The 17,029-nt window shown below is 39.2% G+C and overlaps 1 protein-coding gene across 1 annotated transcript; it reads left to right on the top strand.

The window, feature by feature from the left end:
* The first annotated feature begins 11,244 nt into the window (after positions 1–11,244).
* Positions 11,245–16,422, top strand: LOC121700139 (phospholipase A and acyltransferase 3-like). Its single transcript, XM_042082904.1, has 5 exons — positions 11,245–11,249; positions 12,904–12,909; positions 13,579–13,672; positions 15,847–16,115; positions 16,210–16,422. Exons 2-5 carry the CDS (start codon positions 12,904–12,906, stop codon positions 16,315–16,317), a joined length of 477 nt encoding a protein of 158 aa, XP_041938838.1. The 5' UTR covers positions 11,245–11,249; the 3' UTR covers positions 16,318–16,422.
* The last annotated feature ends 607 nt before the right edge of the window (positions 16,423–17,029 follow it).

Here is a 17,029-nt window from a genome sequence, read left to right as displayed (position 1 = left end):
GCTAATTAACAGGTTTAAAACTAACAAATCAGCAAGTAAATATGATATTCAGAATCAGCACCCAAAAATTAGGCAGAATACCCTCTTTGCCAGTGTTTTCTCACATTTGACCCCCAAGTGATAGTAGTCCCAGTCTTAATTATGCATTATATAAATGATGATGACATCTAAGTGTGAAAATCGATCGTGAAAATTTGAAGACAAAAAAATCTTGTTCCTTATAGACTCTATACTAGCAAAATATGCAAAAAAATCAATTTTTACAAGAAAATCCAGCGGAATTACACAAGACACCGTACTAATATATGTGTATTGCTTTTAAGATTACAAAATAAAAGAGATACAAGTGCAAAGTAATGCATTCTTAGTCAGAGGTAGCATTCATTAAAGTTCAGTAGTGTATGTCTAATTGAGTGCCTGTCATTTTAAGACGTTCGTGTGGGAATCCTTGCAATTAACATTAACACAGTTAAAAGGCTGCTGATGTGTGGATGCAATTCATAACGTAGTTAGTTCAAATAACGGTTCATACTTCTCCTTTGGACAAGCACTTTTGAGTCTTGGAAAACACTTTTCCATTTACATCGGGATTTTGCAAACAGTCAGTAAAATGAGCCCTGCATGAATAACGAATACAAGCAGCTGCAAGTAAGCATGCTAAGTGACATCCAAACAGTATTGTAACGTTAGCTTTGATACTGCTTTGATACTGCTTGATTGCATACGTAACTTAACTTAGTTTAGTCTCCTCAATGTACTATGTTGTGATAAGACCTTAGCAGAGTTTACTTTAACTTTAATGCAGCAGTTTTGAACAAATTTGCAACATGGTCACGATGCTAAGCGGATTTAATAGCAATTTAGCCCACTGTGTTCTATGCAGTGCTTCTATGTGGCAACAACAATCCTTCAACAATCGTGAATATTTTTAGCCTGGCTAGCGCCACCACTTCTCAATGAGACGTGGTCTGGGAACCAAACGTTCATTTTCTCGTATTTGAAAAAAATGCCCAGATCCGTTTATTGGGTGCCACGGATGTCTATCAAATGCGTCTGTGCATAGCTCATCATCGTCTTGCTTTCCCACCTGTTCTGTGATTGGTTCCCTATCTCAGGCGAAAATTTGCTCCATGGTCTCCAGGCTGCCTTAGCAGCGTGAATCAAATCGCGCGCAAGGCAGCATGGGAACACCCAGGCTAGAATATTTTGTTAAATGCACATGTATGCAGAGGAGGAGCAGCGGGCTCATTACGAGAGAGAGTGGGCGGGGCGAGGAAAGTCTGTGTGAGTAAAAAGTGCAGCTCAATGAAATTATTATCTTTAATTTAAATAGTAGGCCTACAACATAGAACATCAACGTGTGGTGGCCGGTTTTGATTTTGTGGTGCCCAGCCACAGATTAAAGTATGGAAAACACTGAAGGTGTAAGATTAAAAGTATTTAGCAGCACACATTATGCTTGACGAATCGACGCTCATATTTTGCTTCGACGTATTTTTTGCGTCGACGTCATCGATTACGTCGACGCGTTGTCCCAGCCCTAGATCACCTGGCTTTAGTGATGGTAGGGGTCTTGCACCATGGCGCTGATTGAAGTAGAAGGCTTGTTTCTGTTTCTCACTGGCGTCCTTATTTTTGACGACTTCTAGATCAGGCCATTGTGGCTGCAGATTTGCTTCCAGTGTAGGAAGAGTTGTTTTGATCTTACGGCCCATAAGGAGCTCTGCTGGGCTCATGCCTGTGGTGGCGCAAGGTGTTGACCTATAGCACATGAGGGCAAGCAGAGGGTCTTTCTGTTTCAAAATTCTTTTTGCAATCTGAACTCCACGCTCTGCATGTCCATTCCCTTGGGGATTGTGTGGACTCGAGGTAATGTGCACAAAGTCAAATTTCACAGCAAAGTCTTTAAACTCCTGACATGAGAATTGAGGTCCGTTGTCGGACACAACCTCATCCGGACAGCCAAATCTTGCAAACACTGCCTTCAGCTTTAGGATAACTTGTGAAGCAGTGGTTGTTGGCATGTGGAGTATTTCAAGGAACCGCGAGAAGTAATCTGACACAACTAGGTAGGTGTGTTTGTTATACTCACACAAATCAGTGGCAAGTCTTTTCCAAGGCCGCTCAGGCAGAGGAGTTGAGATCAAGGGTTCTTTCTGCTGAGTAGGTTTCATCTCCCGACAGACCTGACAGGACAGGACTTTCTGCTTGATTTCGGATGAGATGCCTATCTTCACTATACAGCCGTATAGACGCGCTCCCTACACTTCCCTGACCCTACACAAGGTCAGACCTTGATGTCCATCATGAATGCGCTCCAGAGTGTCTGGTCTCAACACGTCTGGTATCACCATTCGGCTCCCTCTGGTGACAATGCCATTGAATTCAGACAGTTCGGTTTTTATTGGATAGTACTCTCTTATTGCTACTGGTACATTACCTATGTACTCTGGCCACCCAGTCTTGATGTACTGCAACACCAGCTGTACATTGGGATCAGCCGCTGTAGCTGTTTTAATGGCCTCTAGCCTTCTTGGAGTTGCAGGCATGTTGTCCACAATGGCTGCTATGTAACAAGCCACATCGGTGTGAGAGTCACTCTCATTTTCCGGACACTGAAGTGGACTACGCGAGAGGGTGTCGGCCACCGTCAACGTCTTTCCAGGCGCATATTCAGCAGTTGGTTTAAATCTCATTAAAGGAGCCATTTTGTAAGTATTATGTGACAGGATCATGTAACTCTCTTTAAAAAGTAACAAAATAGTGTTTTAGGCCATGGTCAGGCAAGCTTAGGTTACATGTCAAATGGTATGACCTCCTGAAAATATTGATAAATCAAATATTGAATTTAATCAAACTGTGTTTGAATATTCACATAAAGGTAAAGTACATAGTTGTCCATAATAATTCCTGCAAATTTTGCTTTTAAGTAAAATTGACTCCTTTCTGTTTGAGACCAGTTTGATCAGATTCAGGGCCAATAGTCATTTTAGGTGACAATTATATTATTTTTATAATTTAAATAGTGATGAACTGTTTAGCATGAACAGTAGCTTTAAAAGGGTTTAATCAAATTGCAATTTAAGCGATTTTTGAAATGTTCTTATTTTAAATTTAAATGTTTTGAAAAGTTCTTATTTTAAATTTAAACTTCCATTATTCATTTTTAATATTTTATTACGGTGTATGTAAATAATATGTTTAAATTATAAATAAATAATATAAATACATTTATTATAAATAAAGTGTACAGTACTTCTTGTCCCCCAATAGATGCCACATTCAAGCAAGGAAAACGTGTCTCGCCACAGAGTGCAAGTGAACGCAGATCCTGCTGTTGGTTGGTTGTTAAGAAATGATCATACCCACTCTTTCACTCTCTCTTATTCTCACTCACACACACTTTGGGCCCTATTTTAGCGATCTAAAACGAATGGTCACTAGCGAATAGCGTAAATACACTTCGGGGTTTGTCCAGGCCACATTCAGGGTGTTTTTGTTATCAAATGTTAGGCACCTGGTGCAAAAAGGCAGCTCTTATGTTTCTTAATCAGTCATGGGTGTGTTTTGGGTGTAACATCCTTTAAACAGCAAGCAGTGCAACTTCAAACACCGCATTGGTATTTGATAGTCAGTGATAGTGCTGGGCGGTATACCGGTTCACACTGTATACCGGTGTATATTTTCGTTATGATATGAACTTTTAATATACCGCCATACCGGTGTATTTGATTACACAACGTTTGGAACGCTGCGCCGCGTTTTACAAAACACAAAACACCTTAAGTTTTTCCCCTGAAGTATGACCCTTAAGGCTTAATTTCTCCTTAGGTAAGGGGTTTATTTAAGGGTGTTGCACAGAAATAATACCTTAAATTGTTTCTTTAGTTAAGGAAAAACGTTAAGGGATACTGCATTGAAAAGGATTTACCGTCACGAAAATTCTATTGAGATTGTTCAACAGCTGTAGCTGGCTAGTAGGTGATGTCGTTAGTTAGCAACCCAGAACACAGTGAAGTTTAATGATCTTATCATTCATCTCACCTTAAGAATATTCGCTGAAATTATCCAGGTAGCAAGTAAAGCGTGTTATAGACATGCACTGAGCAATACTAGCTGGCTAGTTAGAAATGATCCTGACTGTCATCAGTGCACCAAAACGAACTTTTTTGTTAATGTTTTGCCTAGCGAACCGAACCGAAGCTCATGGCAGGCTAACAAGACATCCACATCCACATGAAGTTAACGTTAGCCTACCACTAACATGTAAACCACACAATAACAATACATTTCTGATAGGCCTATTTGACAGAGTAAGCATATTAACAGAGAGGTTTTATTTTAAATTGTATCATTTTCAAAAAAGTATAATTATTGCAAGTTGCACTACTTTTTGTATTGGTTTTGTACAAGATGTTTGTGAAATTTGCACAGTAAAACTTCTGTATTTTGACTGCAATTGTCTTTGCATTCTGATTAGATTCTTCATTAGAATCATGAGTGGCTCTTTGTAAACAGCATCATTTTCTGGGGCCATGCAAAACTGCATTTCCACTAGTGTGGAGTTATTCTACATCAGTGGTCCCCAAACTTTTTCTTCCGAGGGCCAGCTCACTATGCCTGGCTCTAAGAGAGGGCCAGAGATTCGGAGTATATTAGTAAACATAAATAGCTTAGTGCTGTGAACAACAGCAGTCTACCTTAGTTGAATATTCCATTACATTTAATCATAGGCTACTGCAATGTAATACCATTATTAGCTGTGTTTATATTGCCATCATGCCATATCAGTGTAAAATGTAGCTCAAATGAAATAATACTAATAAAAAGACATTTCCAAAAACATTCCCAAAAGTATTAGCAGGGAGTCCCAAAAGTGTATTTTATCCAAAATGTGTGAACTCTGAACTCTGTGTATTTGCATACACAGCTCAAGTTGTGAACAAGCAATATCCTACAAATAATTTGAAGTTCTCAAACTGTGAGAGTTTTATGAAGTGCAGGCAAAAACATCTGAAATGACCACTTTCACTCACCTGATAAGAACTTGTGTTTTGTATGAACATTTGAACGAGTGAATAAAAAATAGAAATAATTATCCCAGAAAGTCCCAGAAATATGACTTGACTTAGTTAGTTATTAAAAATGTATTGATACACTTCTAGAATACTTTGAGCACTAATGCAGTCAGCCTCTTGCATTGTTTGCAGGCCACGTTTCATTCCGTTTTCGATGGCAAACGCAAAACAGCGCCAAAACAACCACCAGTGGACAAAAAGAGTATTACATGTGTACTGTTAAGACTCGCCATAGAGAATGAATGGGGGAAATTACGGAAGTTATAGTTTGACGATGTACTCCCATGCGGGCCAGATGCTATATACCGCGGACATGTTTTGGGGGGCCACCCAAAATGAGGTGGCGGGCCGTAGTTTGGGGACCACTGTTCTACATCATGACAGTAAAATAGACCATCCTTAGTCAATGTACTGCAGCAATTCCTCTCTCAACCTGTAGAAAATGCTGTGAACATCTGATTATGCATGGTAAAAAAAATACCGTGATATACATTTTTGGTCATACCGCCCAGCACTAGTCAGTGAAGCATTTGAAGGAATCTGCTTGCATGCAAGACAGGTATTACACTAAACCATGCTTTACTAAAACCTAGCAGAGTATAGTCTTCACACATCTGCACTCGTCTGTTATTTGAACGCATAGGCAAAGTGAAACTAACTTCATTGTGGTGTCATAGTCAACGACAAAACAGTTATAGTTAATTACTTTCACTATTGACCGACATCTTACATCTCGTGACAGTGCGTCTTCAGCTGACCTTGTATGCGCCTTTCGCTATAGGTTTTCCCTGGTCAGTTGCGTAATGTTTTTTAGATGGTGTAAGACAGCGATTTTTAGATCATGTGTCAGACCAAATCTTATGTCGGTAATTGCCACACAGGGGCACATTGTTTAATAAAAGTGAAGTGTAAGATAAAAAGCTTTGCGTTGCTGAAACGCTTTGCGCTGGGTTTTGTGTCGCGAAATAGGGCCCTTTATCTCTCTTATCTGTATGAGAGCTGTTTCTTCATTGATGTTATGAAATGATTTTTGATATGGAATATGATGAATGATATAAATGTATAGAAAAATATCCATTGTCCTATTGCTGTACACGTTTTATGGTCAGTTGGTGTAACCGATTTATGTCAGTTGGTGTAACCAGTATTTTGTCTAAAATACTAATATTGTACAAAAATACTCTACTACACTGTAATAATGGCTGTTTAAACCATTTTTACTCTAATGGTCAAAGAATAGACATAAAACAAGACGTTTTCAGCATATGGACTTCAGTACAATGAAAACCCCATATAATTGAAATTTAGAAATAAATATAATAAAACATATTCTCATAGGATATTACTAAATAAACTACTAATTTCATGAGAGCAATTGCATGTCCTCTGAGGTCTGAAATATTAGATATTTGTAATTTTTTGTGGTTACACCATTTGACAATTTACAGTAACAGGCTGTCAGTTCTATCTTTTGTAAAAAAATAGTATAAACGTCATATTGAATAATATGAATACAGCAGAAATACATTTTTAATTATTTTTGAATTTGTCATCTTACCAACCCTTATCTGTCACTGACCCTGAAACAAAAACCAACAGCACTGGTGGGTATACCAGAACAAAAAATGTCAATGTCTCATTAATTTATCATGTGCCCTTGAGCATCAATTACAGCTTGACAACGATGTCTCATGCTGTCCACAAGTCGAGTTATTGTCTGCTGAGGCATGGCATCCTATACTCTTCTTGAAGTGTGGCCCTCAGGTCATTGAGATTCTGGGGTACAAAGTTACGAGCCTCAACACGGCGACTCAGCTGATCCCATAGGTTTTCTTTGGATTCAGGTCTGGGGACAGTGCAGGCCACTCCATTTGAGTTACCCTAGTCTCCAGCAGCCGTTCCCTAACGATGCAACCTCAATGAGCTGGAGCATTGTCATCGATGAAGATGACATTAAGCCTGTGTTGTTCATGCCTGGGCACAATGACTGGATTAATGATGTTATTACGGTAGTATGGGCTTGTCACTGTACCATTCACAAAGTTCAGAGCCTTCTATTCATCATCTTCGCACACACACACACACACACTTATCACGTGGTCAAAGGTAAAGTGGATAGGTGGGGCCCGAAGCGATAGGTTTCGGTTTATAGCGAACTGACAGAGCAGAGAGTGCAGTATCATAGACACACAGGAGGTCAGCCTTTCTTACTGTGAGTACATTTTTGAACACATTTACGCTCATTTCTTAATTAGACTGAAAATGCTACTAACCAAGGCAGTTGTTCAACAGTAAACTGACCTCAAAGAGGGAAAAAAGATTGAGGAATTAGATAATCAGAGGATCACATAATACAATATTTGGATTTTTTATCTGTTTTGTTGTTCAAAACATTTCAGTTGGATTGGGATACATTTAGTACCGAACAAAATCAGGTTAGTCCTGAGCCAGATTCAAGGTGAATTTCAGGAACCAAATTTAACAAAACTTAAAAAAATATTGCAACATTTAGATCATGTATTTGCACCACTGCAGCCTGACAGACGCAAATTGCGTCCAAATTCAAAACCCTCCTTGTCTATTTTGTTTGAATTGCTCACGGAGTACTCATCACACGCATATCACATGAAAGAGCGGAATCTAAGCTTTGCAATGATATAGCGAATTAGTGAATTTACATATATGTATTGTATTTACATACATATAAAATATAGGGCTGTCAGGTGATTCATTTTTTTTATTATATGCTCTGTGATTAATCAATCTAAATGAATTGCATGCATCAATTTTTGCTGAATGTATTTAAAAAATATTTCTGCTGAAATTAATTTTGGTAGGTGAGTGAAATTTATGGTGAAGTTACACCGCACTCAGGATGAAAAAGGTGCCAGACAAACAAAAACAAAAAATCTCAAAATAAACTGTCTGCACACTTTGCAATCCTTTGCCAGGTTTTTTGACAAGCTTTCGGTCAGACGACCATCCTCAGGTGAGTGAATCAATGAATAGCCAAACCAACATTATTGACTTTAAAGTTCAACCAACGTCTCTTTTATTGTCATTTTCACTTATAGTATAGTGCCTGGTGTAAGTTTTTAGTAGGCTATGGTAAATGCAAATGACTGAAGTTCACTGTCAATGATGTGTGCAATAACACAGTCAACTAGATGTACCGCATAGCGGTACAAAATATGACCGCCGCTCAGTCCTGTACATCCGTTCCGCGAAAATAAATCACACTTCAATTTGTCTCCATATTTTACTCCATCCCCCACTCTTGAAACTTTTGTGTATGCTTGTTTGGCATGCCCGAGTGTGTGTGTGCGGCTGCACAGAAAGTAGCCTACTGGTGCTGAAAAGGTGAATAGATTGTAGAATAGCCAAAGAAGATGTAGCATTGTTATAAAACCTTTAAAATCTCTAAACAATCACAAGTAGGGCAGTTAATCACAGTTCATCCATTGCAACTGGATTGATGAAAGGTCACTTACACCTGTAGGCTACATTGTATTTGGGAAAAGCAAAAGGTATCAGCATAATGTTATTTATTTATTTATTTATTTATTTATTTTTTGTGTATTCATAAACAAAAACATCTCTGTCAGTTCCATGCCGTTTTCAACAGCTATCAAAAACAAAGGTCATTTTTGGATGGATGGATTTTTTGTGAATGTTTCTTCTTCTACATAAGATTTTAGTCATCTTTAGTTCATGTAATACTTTATTGTCAATGCACAAATTAAGTAACAGTAGTCTGAAACGTTATTGTTAATGCACAAATTAAGTAACAGTAGCCTAGTCTGAAACGAAATGCTGTTTTACATCTAACCAGTGGTGCAAATAACTGACATGTCCAAATGGGCCTTGATGAAATGCGTCGCTAGACTGTTCATACACATTTTAACGGGCCAAAGTTGAAGAGCTTTTGTCCGTTATTGTTCGTGCAAATATAGGCTGATTCATGTTCCCTTGCATTGTGTAACTGAGGTCCATGGCTAGTCTGGCTTTCATCAGACCAAGCTCAATCTTTTAAGAAATCAAAAAATAAATAGCGGGCAGATCAGGCTGGGTTCACCCAGCCTAGTCCATAGGCACCCTATATTGTTTAATTTTCCGATTGAGATATAGCTTAAGGTGTGTTGCCAGGGGCGTCGCTAGCTATTTAAAACATTCGGGGCTAGAGCCCAGAAGTTAGAGTTCTTTTTTGTCCGGGGGTTCGGGGGTTTCTCCCCCGAGAGATTTTGAAAATCGTGCTGATGAACATGCAATTTTAACCTACTTTGAGAATGAAAAGGAAGGCCAATCGTAATGACTCACGTCACGGCATTCTGAATATTTTGATGTTTAAAGACCATGTAAGGAGAACCAGGCGCGCCTGCAGGTGTACGTCCGTACACACTGTGCGTACCATCAGGCTACTCAACAGCGAGAGAAAATTTCCCTTGTGTGTGTGTGTATTCACACCAAATCGGCCTACCATACTGTACATGAAACTATGTACAGTATCCCATTAGCTGCATGCCATCAGGCTATTTACCATTTTCTATTACGTAAAGTTAGTGAACACATTATGTTTTGAGCAGGAGAGAGAATACGCATGCAGCCACGCAATAGGCTACTTGTTGTTTTCTTTTACTCAGCTATCTATATGGTTATCAGCACACAATGTTGAGGTAGGCAATTGGTGTGCTTGTCAGAACGTTAGACTGCATTAAAGCCAGACGTCACGTTACGCTAGAACAAAACTAAAGGTAACTTTAGCCTGTAAAGGGCTGTATCAAGTTGTCCAAATGAATAGGTCATTGTAGACGTTGTCGTTGTATTATTGCATGTGGATGTTGTTATGCTATGTAGGCTACTTTTTTGCTGACTGACCAATGCACGGACCTAAAACGGACAAATATTGTTCACGAGTGAATTATTTCTTTTGCGGGGGGGGGGGGGGGGGGGGGGATGGGTGTGCGTACCATAGCATTAATTCCTGCAGGCGCCCCTGAGGAGAACGTCTCTTCTGCCAAAGTGCACCACATACAACACCCCAAATATCACATTAAAATAGCCTGTAGAATAAACATCGTCATGCACCTCTGTCGTGCACTTGACAGGTGTGAGCGTTCGTCTCGGGATAAACATTTCGGACGTCATCCCCTTCAATTAATGGGCTATGGGTGCCTTGAAAGCAATGCATTTGGGTTGTATATCACGAACTTTTGCCCAAAGAAAAAGTTCCATTCTGTCAAAATCAAGCCCAACATGCATTGCTTGGAAGCCCCCTCAAACGAGGTCAGGTTTATTTACTGCGCATGTGATTCAATAGTAAATCACGATATATTGAAACTGAGCTGATCGAAATGTCCTCCTGGGTTGCGGGAGATGATGACACACTGAAGAGTTTCCACTTCTTGTCCCTGCTCTGCCCTTTTTTTTCTCTAAATAAACTTCTAATATCCATTTGTCCTTATACACTTATTTCGCTAAGGCTAGTTAGTAGAAGCACGAAACAGCAATGCGTAATAGCGTAGAGGAGAATTGAAATTGCAACATTTTGCAACAAATGATTCTAAACCTGCCCAGATCACGTCAGATTGTCTTGCGCTGCTGTTAATGCACACAATGGACACAAAACACAAAAGTCTCTTCTACGGGGCTATTTATTTCATTCACGATTAGAGTTTTTGTTGTTGTTGACGGCCCATAGATCCGGGGCTATCCCCAGAGGATCCGGGGCTATAGCCCCGAATGCCCAGGTCTAACGACGCCACTGTGTGTTGCTAAAGCAGCCATAATGAAATGAAGGTGTCATTGTTTGGATACTTCACACACACGTGCTTTTTAATTTCACAAGACTACAACTACCAAGCTGTAATCAAAGCACATCGATTCCCCTCTCACACCCTGCACGCACTTAAAACAAAATAAACAGGCGTCTCAGTCTCACGCATGTATAGGCAAAACTGTATCAGACCGGTGTAACGTTGGTAAATCTTCCATTGCACAGAATGATTTTGTAGCACGTGCAATAAATGACAGTCGAAAGATACAAACAGTGCTGCTATCAATTTGCTTGGTATAACCGCATTTATAGTTTTCTACAAATGCAATCAATCAAATGCCTCCATCACTCAACTAACGCTAACGGTAACATTACCTAGGTCCTTATTGATATTACAAGTTTAACGTACCTGCAGTAAAAACCAAGCATGTCCGATAAACATCCTCAGATTTATTTCGGCTTCAAGAAGAAATGGGAATTACACTTCATGTGAACATCGTCCTATCCTTATTAGATGTCCGCTGCGGTAAATTACAGTCCTTGTAGGAAGCGTCCATTGTTTTTTCCAACCCACTTTTAACTTCCAACAAAATTACGTCTCACTGCAACGATGCGCCATCTAGTGGACAAACGACTACTTATCGCCAATACTGAAAATGCAGCCATGATGATGATGAATATTTATTTTGGCTTTCTTTTAATCCTACTGAATTTGTAGCAGCAAAAGCGCAGCGAAGCGGCGGTCATATAGGTTTAGTCAGATTTTTTATTTTATTTTATTTTCTTTTTTTTCTTTTTCGCATGCCCACATTTCCGTCAATGATTCCCGGGACACTGAAAGACCGGGGTACACGAAACTTGGTGGGCATATAACCCCACATGGATAGCATGGAACCATCGTTTTTCGTTTTGATCTGTAGCCTCCCCACTGGACTGGACCCCCTGAAAGGAGGGTAGGGCAGACACAGTTTTCTGTGAATATCTCGAAAACCGTAGGGTTTAGGAGGACCATTGTTTTTTTGTATGTTGATCTCAAGGGGCCATGTCAACCCATTCCATAACCACTCATTTCATGTATAGCGCCACCTAGTTAAACACAAAAAAGTAAAAATGAGGTGTTGTAATTGAAGGTATCTGTGACCTAACATAGTCAAAACTGTACAAAATTGGAAGTGTAGGATCATTATGACACCCTCTGTATGCACGCCAAGTTTTGTGGAATTCCGTTCATGGGGGGCCACACAATAAATTAATTTATGTTACTATACACCAACTGGCCTGTAGGTGGCCGGAGACAGTTTTCTGTGAATATCTCGAGAACCGTAGGGCCTAGGAGGTCCACCTTTTTTATGTATGTTGGTCTTAAGGGGGCATGTCAACCCATCCCATTACCACTTATTTCCTGTATAGCGCCACCTAGTTAAAAATTAAAAAGCAAAAAATTAGGTGTTTTCATCACAATATCTCTGGCTGACAAGGTCAAAACTGCACGAAATTAAAAGTGTAGGATCATTATGACACCCTCCGAATGCATGCCAAGTTTTGTGTACTTTCGTTCATGGGGGGCCTTACAATAAAATAATTTATGTGTACATTTAGTGACGTACACCAACAAGGATTCCTGGGACACTGAAAGACCGGGGTACACAAAACTTGGTGGGCATGTACCCCCACATGGATAGCATGGAACCGTCATTTTTCGTTTTGATCTGTAGCCCCCCCGCTGGACTGGACCCCCCGAAAGGAGGGTAGGGCAGACACAGTTCTCTGTGAATATCTTGAGAACTGTAGGGCTGTAATATCTTTTTTCTGTATGTTTGCCTCCAGGGGTCATGTTAACCCATTTCATGTGCACACATGTGCACAAACAGATACACACACACACACACATACATTCACAGTAATCATACGTATGACACATACTCACACAGTAGACATATGTACGCTTGCATGCACAGGCACATACGCAGGCAGAAACACAAGCACACACACACACACACACATAACATAAACCAAACAATCAAGAATTTCTCAGAATTATAAACAGGCAAGATGGAGGTGGGGTTGTATAAAATGAATTTTACATGTGAAATCTATGAACTAATCATGTTTTGGTACTTGTTGTCTAGCAGATACCAGTGAGAATTGAGTGTGGATAATGCAATTTAGTGAGACAGTTAGAATCATATAGGCCTTTCAGCGTGATTTCTTTTTGTGGAAAAAATGTGCTGGACTGGGCGGCGGTCATATTTTGTACCGCTCTGCGGTACATCTAGTTATTATTATTATCATTATTGTTATTATTATGCATCTTTCCTCCGCTAGACCTAATCATGTAGGTTTAAGTTTATCTTACCGCCATGTGTGATATCAGTTGATGTCTGGAAGAGAGGACAAAACAGAAGGTTATTGCTAAAACTGGAGTATGTATGAGTGGATATTGTTATGGCCCTGCCTGCTGTCTGTTTTTCTTCTCTTGTTTGCACTGCAAGGGTGGAGCCGCGGCGGTCATAATAATAGGGGGTGAATACTTTTTTATTGTATCTTATGATTCCTCTATCACTATACAGTGAGGCAAAGCAGCTTACAAATTTGTAGGATGGGAAAAATGGTATTTTTCACAATGGCCTCAGAATTCTGAAAGTGTTGAGTGAATTGAGCGTCATTTATTAGCTTGACCAAATCTAATTTGGCTTTGAACATGTGTGCTATGTTTCATATACACAGAAGCCGGGGGACCTAATTGAGATAGACAGAGTTAATTATCAGCACTGGGCATTGTACATAGGAGATGGATACGTTATTCACCTCACAACAGATGGTACAGTATAATCCAGTAGCTCTTTTTTTCTATTGTCTGCACAGGGATCATTCCCTCAGATAGCCTCCATACATTAGTCCTTAAATTGACGCCATACCATTTTCTGTAAATCCCATGGATGTACAACCCCAAATCAAAAAATGTTGGGACGTTGTGTAAAATGTGAATAAAAACAGAATGTCATAATCTGCAACTCTCGTAAACTCATATTCAATTATCAAAAGGACACAGACAACATTTGACAAATTTGACTATTTCATTCCATTCCATTCCATATATATTTTGAATTTGATACCAGCAACACATTTCAAAAAAAGTTGGAACGGGGGTAAGAAAATGTTGGAAAAGTTGTGCAATGATAAAGAAAACAAAAGGAGGAATGTTTCACAACTAATTAGGGTACCTGGCAACATGATTAGGTGAAAAAGAGCAGAGAATAGATTCAGAGAATCCAGAGAAATCTTTGCAAACTAGGGATAGTGCTGGAAAACAATATTGGATGGCTGTGGTCTTTTGGACCTCAGATGGCACTGCATTAAAACCAGAGCTGTTTCTGTAAAGAAATTCATTGTATTGGCTCAGAAAAACCTCTGATAACCATTGTGTATGAGCACAGTTTGATACTCAATTCAGAAATCCTAGAGTAAACTTTACCATGCAACAGCCCAAATTGTATTTTGACATGATACAGAAATACCACCGTCTTATCTGGGCCTGAGCTTGTTTATAATAGACTGAGGTAATGTGGAAAAAGGTCCTGTGGTTAGAACAATCAGAATTTGAAATTATTATTGGAAATAATGGACTCATGGGGTAAAGAGGAGAGATCCATGCAATCAACCATTCCAAGTGTTTTGGTCCTCAATTCGAAAACCCAGCATTTACGACGTTGAGGTGCATTAGTGCCTACAGCATGGGAATCTTGCACATCTGGCAAGGCACAATCAATTTGGAATGATGTATACAGGTTTTGAGCAACATACTGCCAATAATGCTTTTTTTCCAGGGAGGACCTTGAATATTTCAGGAAAACAATGTCAAAATGAATTTTAAACAGTATTTCTCCATAATGGAAGAATCCAGGTGCGAAAATGGCCTGTCTGCAGTCCAGACCTGTCAAATTAGGTTCATCATGGAATGAAAAACATGATTAAGAACACCTGTAGCAACTGAAATCCTATATCGGGCAGGAATGGGACAACATTTCATTTTCAAAATTCTAGCAACTAGTCTTCTCAGTTCCTAAACATTTACACATAAGAGGTGAAGCAGCACAGTGGTAAATATCCCCTGTCCCAAATTTTTTTGAATCATGTTGCTGACATGAAATTCAAAATGAACATATGTTTTCCATGAAATAGTCAAAATGTTCATTTTCAACATTTAAGATGTTGTCTATGTCCTTTTTAATGCTAAATATGGGTTTATTTCACAAGACTTGTATTATAAATCAGTGTTTTTCAACCACTGTGCCGGGGCACTATGCCGTGAGAGATCATCAGGTGTGCCGCAGATTACCCAAATGTCACTCACTGGTCCAGAAAAGCAGCTGTTGCATTAAAGAATTTATAACATGCTCTCATTGATTGTATGATTACACTATTTGTGGTATGCAGGCATTGTATCCAGTTCATAACAACAATTGTCACCTACTTGTCAATAGTCACCTACAAATGAAACAGAGGGTGCTTGTTTTATTGAGCAGGTCTTGCATAGAAGCCATAATAAGGCCATATCTGTGTATTATTTGAAATTTTAGGCTATGATATGTTTATTTTTTCTTCACACAGGATGTTAGTGTGCCGTGGGACATTTTAAGTGTCAAAAGTGTGCCGTGGCACAAAAAAGGTCGAAAAACACTGACTTAAATCACCTTCCTTCCCCATTCTAATGCTCTGATTTAAACTCAGATTGTTGTGATGTCTAAATGCCTAAATGCATTGAGTTGCTGCCATGTGATTTGCTGATTAGATATGTGCGTTAAAGGCACACAATGCAAGATTTTCACCTTTAATCTTTACACAGTCAAAACGAACAGGACCACTTCTTCACATTATATAGCGGTTCATATTTATACATTTAAAAAAAAAAATACAGCCCTGGGTGAGTGTATGTTAAACTCTATCTCTATCCTTCTGCCAGGGTGTTTTAATGATGCTGTTTCCCCTACTCAGGTGATTCTGCTAGTAAGGGTGCAGCCATTGGTGGATCATCTGCCTCCATCTTTGCTATTGTGAAGAAACAGGAACTCTCGGATGTAGCAGCTGCTGACATATGGAGAGTAAACAACAGCCTGGATAAAAAGTGGATGCCACAGCCCCCTGATGTTATCTTGAAAATTGCACAGCAACTAGTTGGCAAGAAGATACAATATCGTCTCCTCAACTACAACTGTGAGCATTTTGTTACCAATATCCGCTATGGCAAACCAGAATCAAGGCAGGTATGTATATCGTCCCTAATATATTACAACATGATTTTTTAAATATAGGCAAGTATTGCACTCTCACTCATAAACCACTCATTTATCTTCACAGGCTAAGAAAGCAAAGCAAGTAGTAGAGGGCTCAGGTTTAATTCTAACTGGTGTGCTGGGCACTATTGCTCTGGCACTTGTTAGCGTTTTCGCTCCACGCACCTCCTAATCAAGGATAACAAGTACAATAACGCCCTGTATGTAATCTCACAAACTGCAACCTTTCATCAGCATCTCCAATTCTAGGGAGTTTTTCCTCACCCCTGTTACCCATGGCCCTTCTTTTCTTTTCTTTTCTCTGATTGTCTAACACTGTAAGGCGCCATGAGACATGTAATGTTTTGGCGCTCTATAAGTACAATTAAATTAAATTAAAAATTAAATTAATTAAATCAGCAGCACTCATTCCATGTGATATTGAATATACTGCATTGTAATGCATCAAAACACTAAAAGCCTGCAAGCAAACTGCAGCACACAGGAGTCAGAGTGATACATGACCCTCCACATTTATTGCCAAAATAAAGATGAAAAAAATATGTTTTTAAAAAAAAAACACATTTAATCTTAGTTTCACACTGAAAACAATGAGGGTAAACTCCAACATTGAAGTGATGAGGCTATTTTGCTCTGCTCACCTTTCTTGGAGATTATTATTATTTAGCAGCTGTTTCCCATTGCTTTGCTTTCTTTATTTGCTGTTTTAATATCCTGATTTAGTTCATCCTTGGGCTCCAGGATTTGCAGTCACTTAAAGGTTGTATCAGCGATTTCAGGCCCAAACATAAATGATCACATTCATCTAATCTTTCCTAACGATCATCAACAGAAGTGACATATCCCTGCTATCACTGATACAACCTTTAATTTGATTATCTGCA

Source organism: Alosa sapidissima, chromosome 24 (assembly GCF_018492685.1).
Source record: "Alosa sapidissima isolate fAloSap1 chromosome 24, fAloSap1.pri, whole genome shotgun sequence".
In the NCBI taxonomy this organism is placed as follows: domain Eukaryota; kingdom Metazoa; phylum Chordata; class Actinopteri; order Clupeiformes; family Clupeidae; genus Alosa; species Alosa sapidissima.
Note: the sequence above shows the minus strand (reverse complement) of the source record. Positions and strands in the feature narration are given on the sequence as shown.

Bases quoted from the DNA above. Each gene is read 5' to 3' on its own strand.
- LOC121700139 (XM_042082904.1), top strand. The intron at 13,673-15,846 runs GTACAGTATAAT...TCCCCTACTCAG, and splicing joins TATTCACCTCACAACAGATG to GTGATTCTGCTAGTAAGGGT. The intron at 16,116-16,209 runs GTATGTATATCG...TTATCTTCACAG, and splicing joins GCAAACCAGAATCAAGGCAG to GCTAAGAAAGCAAAGCAAGT.